The sequence below is a fragment of the Phaethon lepturus genome, unplaced genomic scaffold, assembly GCF_000687285.1.
Source record: "Phaethon lepturus isolate BGI_N335 unplaced genomic scaffold, ASM68728v1 scaffold17496, whole genome shotgun sequence".
NCBI classification, from domain to species: domain Eukaryota; kingdom Metazoa; phylum Chordata; class Aves; order Phaethontiformes; family Phaethontidae; genus Phaethon; species Phaethon lepturus.
Genome location: NW_010547076.1, coordinates 1 through 5445, shown reverse-complemented (window position 1 = coordinate 5445; position 5445 = coordinate 1). Strand labels below are relative to the sequence as shown.

Below are 5445 nucleotides of genomic sequence, written 5' to 3'. Positions count from 1 at the left end.
TGCTCCTGACCTCCCGGGAGACAGTGATCCTGGTCAGCTGGCCTCAAAAGTAGCTGCATCACTTTAGGATTCACTACTTGTTAATGTTGCATTCTGCTCAGAAATGGGTGGGAAGTGATATGCGGAGACATTTTATTGAATAGTTTTAGATTCTCAATCTAGACCGGCCCAAACAAGCACCTGGAAAAACCAAGACAGTTAAGAGAAGCAGCAGTTTCACCTAAAGTGGTATCATCTACATAAAACCCTATGAAAACAGGATCCTGGGCTAACTATAGGAAGTTTAAGGTCTACTTTATTAACAAAGCAGTTTTGATGTTCATGTAAGGACAAGAGAACTCCTTTATCAATTTTTCTTATTGTGTAAGCTCACTTTGACACCTCTAGCACTGGTATTACGATTGGAAGTGTTTAAGCAATGAAGAAAAAGCCTGAATCACAATCAGCTTTATGAAGCAAAAAGATCACTCATCTCTTTCAATTCCTGGCAGGTTTGGTAAATACCTGTGTTTAAAAATAATGGTAATAATAAAAAAGCAAAGCCTATCTTTAGAGCCAAAGTAGTGTCCCTTTGAAATGATTCAAGGAATGGGCAGTGGCCAGGGTTTGAGGGAAGCCAGCCCTGCTGAGTAAAGGTCCAGTTCCACATGACTGAACCCTATTAATTCCCAGTGGAGTTGGTGGGGACTGCAGCAGTTTAGCATCTTACAGGACTGGCCCTATAGTCACATACTGCATTTTTCCAGGTCCAGCCTGACCAAGAAATACCCTGGTTTCAGTTGATTAAAAAAAAAATAAAAAATGAAAGAACATTAAAATCTCGCACCAAAATAAATAGCTGCCACCACAGCTTCAACAGGCAGGACCAAAGAGCTATCCCCTAAGCGGCTTAGCTGGCAAGCTGGGCAATCCTCCTGTGCACATCGTCATGGTTTGTCAGTGCCTTGACATCAACAGGAATTGAGCTGGGCTCCAAGTGGGAATAAGTCACACACATCGTCGTTTTCAGTAGTGAACATCAGCGCCGAAGAGCTTGTGCCCTCTGAGCACTTAGTAGTAGCAGCCAAGCCCACAGGCTGGAGAAGACAAGGACCCAGGGCTGGGGGAATTGTCTTCTGATTTGTTTTTTGTCTTCAGGTCCATCAACCCCAACAAAACCGGATCAATTACAATGCAAAAAAAACAGAGGCCAAAGACAGAGGTGCAAATAATAGTAATCTATTTTCCTCTGCTGTCAATTCGTCAACAATAACCAGAGGTTATCAGAAGCTCTGTTCTAGGTCAAACAGGTCATCACTTCAACCATGCCATTCCTGCCTGGTGGCCTGTGCTGGAGGTTGGACGATTGCCTTCCCCCCAACCTCAGAAACTGGGAATCTCTGAGCAAACAACACCCGGTAGGATCAACTGGCGGATGTACGCTGCTTTGTTTCCCAACAATGAAAAAGTCAGGGGTACAGCCAGCTAGTTTCACCCTCTTATCCGCTGCCAGTCTCCATCCTAGATTTATAGGCACGTGGTGCCACCTCTTTTTCGGTAGCATGTTCTGCAAATATGGCCAGGGGGAGGGGAGGATTTACTAACAGGAAGAGATCAGCCTCTGAGTCAGGAGCCCTGATGGGGAGGAAGATGTAACACTCCCTAGGCAGTGGGCAGCCCCGGGAAAGTAAACAACAAGCAGCAGATTTGATATCCACCAAACTGGGGTAAAACCCTGCCAAAGACACTGGTAAGTGCCAGCCCAGCAGCTTTTCTGGTGCTACTTTGGCCCTGAGATGCTAACTTGTTTTTTGAGGAGCCCAAGGGGATACATGTGTCTACATTTTAAAAAAGAAAGTCTTCCATGTGAGCCTCCTGCTGTCGCTGTGCCCCAGGCCAGAGGTATGACCTCTGCCCTTGTTGCTGAGCCCTCGTGTTCCTCCTGGTCCCCCCTCTCCCAGACCTCCCAGCCATCGCCCTCCTGCCTGGGCAACCCTATGTGTTTCCCACAGCCTGTCCCAAGAGGAAAGATCTTAAAAAGCCTTTAGAGTTCAAAGCAACTGGATGAAATGTCATGGGATCGACAACATTGGAAATGATAAGCACGCAGAGAGAGAGAGAGAGAGAGAGAGAGAGAGAGAGAAGTTGCAAGATCAACTAACCAGAATGATCTAAGCACAGAGCACAACCTATCAGATCAATTCACAAAGGAAAGGGATGACTAGCAACTGCCTGCAGCTCGCCTTCAGTCCTGGCCAGGAGTGCTCCCCAAGTCCACTATGGCCGTGAAGAGGTTTCCATAGGCAGTCCCTACAGAGGGGACATCACCCTCTCCAAACAGTCCCGGCGTGTCAGTCCCACCCTTGCCATTTCCTGCCTCCAGGGAGCTGGCGTTGGTCCTCATTCTCCTTCCTGGAGCTGCAGCCCTTCGCCATCCTTGTTCTTGCTGCCCTTGTGCTTGAACGATCCTGTGCCTGTCTCTAATCCCATGGAGGGGGGCTCCCCCCATGGTGCTGGGGGGGATGTAACACACTGGCAAAATGGGGGGCCACAAGGGGATTACAACGCCAGCAAGGTGGGAGAGTTCAAGGAATCCGAGGACTGGTCACCGCTGCTGCTGCTCCTCCGGTGAGCTTTGGAGCAGGACTCGGACGGGGAGAGAGGAGACTCCTGATCCAACACGTTGGGGTAGGTGAACACCAAGTTGGAGGAGCCAGGAGTGATGGCTGGTGTTGAGGTCACCACGATGGGAGTGTTGAGTGCTTCCTCCCCATAAAAACCTCCAGCAATGCTGATGGGCTTAATGACAGACCTCTGGGCTTTGTCAAGGACCAAAGAGGAAGATGGGATCTCTTCCTCCACAGGCTCCTGCTTCACCACCACTGCTCCACTTGCTCCAGTCCGAACACTCTGGAGGCTGCTGGATGGTGGGCTCCGACGTTCCTCAGGGCTGATTTTGCACACAGGGCTGTGAGCCACCAGCATAAACTCCAGCTTCTCCTTCTCCTTCTGGAGCTCAGCGATCTCCTTTTGCAGCACTGACTTCTCCTCCTCCAGCACCTCTGTTTCCTGCAGACAAAAGGGGAATAAGTAAACATCAGAGGCTCTGGAACTGCTCCTCACCTGAAACATGGCCATCAAGTCCAGTTCCCATCTGGCATGGGCAGATACACCCCAGACTCTTCATGAGCCAAGCAGGCACCAGGTCATTGCCAGCTGAGCATCTTATGTTTCATGTGTCTATCAGTAGGCTATTCCCAAACTTCACCGATCTACGGGTTATAAATAGTCTTCTCTCATGAGCTTGCCTTAATTTTCTCATGGCCAGCTTCTACCACTCTGCCTTGGCCTATGATTTCACTCTTCTCCCTTGCTATCTGCCTGACAGACAGCTTAGCAGAGAGGAGTCAGATCTCCTCCCATCGTTTTTTGTGTTAGGTAGGCCATATTCTTTTCACTTAGACAGAGGTAGCATACAGCGGCATCTAAACTGTTTCCATTTTCTTTCTGTTGGTCCATGTTCCAGATTAGGTCTCACACTTGCCTGACTTGCACAAAGGACTAACACTTTCATCTCCACTGGATCATCCCTTGATGCATCCTAGGATTAATATATTTACCTTTCCCATGGTCACATCACACCGATGGCTCATAGTCAATCTGTGAGCAATTAGTACCTTCCTGTGTGAGGAGCTCACCGTTTCACAAAGAACTCACCCTCAGTCCTTCAGGATATGACCTCCCACTTTGCACTCCTCTCACTTCTATTACTTTAGTCATGACAATCCTTAAATTCTTCCTATAGGATGTCCTGCCCCCCCTACACTGAGAATACCTCCCGAATTTGAGTCAGCAGCACGTTTCACTGGTGTGCTTTCACTGCTGCTGCTGCGCTTGTTAATAAGATCATAGACTTATTAAGAACCAGGCTGGTTCTTGGGCAGGAGTGCTGGAGCCTTCCCTCCAGCCTCTTTCAACACAACCCATCCTTGCCTCCTCTTCAGCCAGTCCCTTAACCACCCCACGGTTCCTGTGCTCATCCCTACCTTCTCCAGCTTAACTAGTTATTTCCCCTGTGGCACCAGACCACATGACTCTGCGGTGCTTCCTTAGCGCAGGGAATCAGTTACCGCTGCCGAAGAAAGGTTAGCCTCAAGGATGGAGCTTTCACAGGTACACATAACATCTGCCTCTTTTTCTACTGTTTTCAGATGATCCTACAGACTTCAGTGCTTTTGTCCTTAAAGTCTGCCTTTGAGACACACAGCATCTTTATTTCCACTTATGCAGGGAGACCAGAGGTAGGGAGACTCACGCTAGTTGGGAGGCTAGAAGGGAAGAGAGCTCCTAGGACATTTTGGGCAGTCAGCAAGAGGAATTTAGGCTCCTGAGCTCCAGACCCAAGCCCTCACCACCGTTGGATGTAGGAGTGACGCCACTGGGCAGCCTTGGAAGGGGAAGGCAGCGTGTGTTTTGTAGCATCTTCCTCGAACATGCTAGCGGAGGGAGAGCAATGCCCTTCCAGCTGGTCCAAAGGGCGGGCGACAAGGAAGGAGAAATGTATGCAGGGCACGTACCGCCTGGAGTTTCTCTGTTAGCTCTCGACGCCTGTTACGACACTTAGCAGCTGCCAGCTTGTTCCTCTCTCTCCGGATCCTTCGCTTCTCTTCTTCCTCGGGCGACAGCTGTGGGCAAGTGCCAAGAAAACCCACAATCAGATCTGAGCAAGGCATTCCTTTAAGTTTGTGAGGATTTAACCGCAACGCAAAGGAAAAAGGCCTGATCCAGCAGGATGCTGAGCACTCCCCCTCTTCACTGATGTCAGCAGAAGATGAAAGCGCACAGTATCTCTGCCTGCACCGGGTCTTAGGAGAAGGGTGAGGAGAAGACGGAGCGGGGAGCAGGGGGAAGATTGTGTAAGAGGACAGTGAATCTGCACCAAGGCCAAGCAGATAAAAGATGCTCTGATTGTTTCACAACTTGGGTGGTACATTAAGCAAAACCAGAGCACGATGTTGTAAGTGCCTCCTTCTTGAAGGAAAATATCTGCTGCTTCCCACACAAAAATAGTTGTCAGCTTGAAGGTCGGGGATGGGGTGGAGGGGGAGACAGGGAAATCAGCAGAGCTCCCATGAAGTCCGTGAAGCAACAATGATTTATACCACCCAAAAATCTGACCTCAGATTTTCGAGCACTCGGCGAGATAACACATTGTGCTTCTTGCATCAGCAGGCAAGGCTCCAGTGATATCAAGGGCTTCCTGAGGCCAGCTGACATCCTCGCTGATGTAAATCAGGAGCAATTCCATAGAAACCCATCGAGCGACACTCTTGCGAAACCAGAGGAAGTGAGCAGGAGCCCACAAGATCTGGTCAAGTCAGGCCTAGCTTCTGGGGTTTGAGATGAGGTTTCACAAATCCCAGCAGCGGCAGATAGGCTTGTACCGCTGCCCCGGCCGGGGAGCTG

The 5445-nt window shown here is 49.5% G+C and overlaps 1 protein-coding gene across 1 annotated transcript; it reads right to left on the bottom strand.

Moving 5' to 3' along the window:
- Positions 1-2538: 2538 nt before the first annotated feature.
- Positions 2539-4664, bottom strand: FOSL2 (FOS-like antigen 2; the record flags this gene model as incomplete). The annotated part of the gene is made up of 2 exons (XM_010289532.1): positions 2539-3048; positions 4557-4664. Coding segments are annotated over 2 exons (618 nt in total), but the record flags the coding sequence as incomplete, so codon positions are not given.
- Positions 4665-5445: the final 781 nt, after the last annotated feature.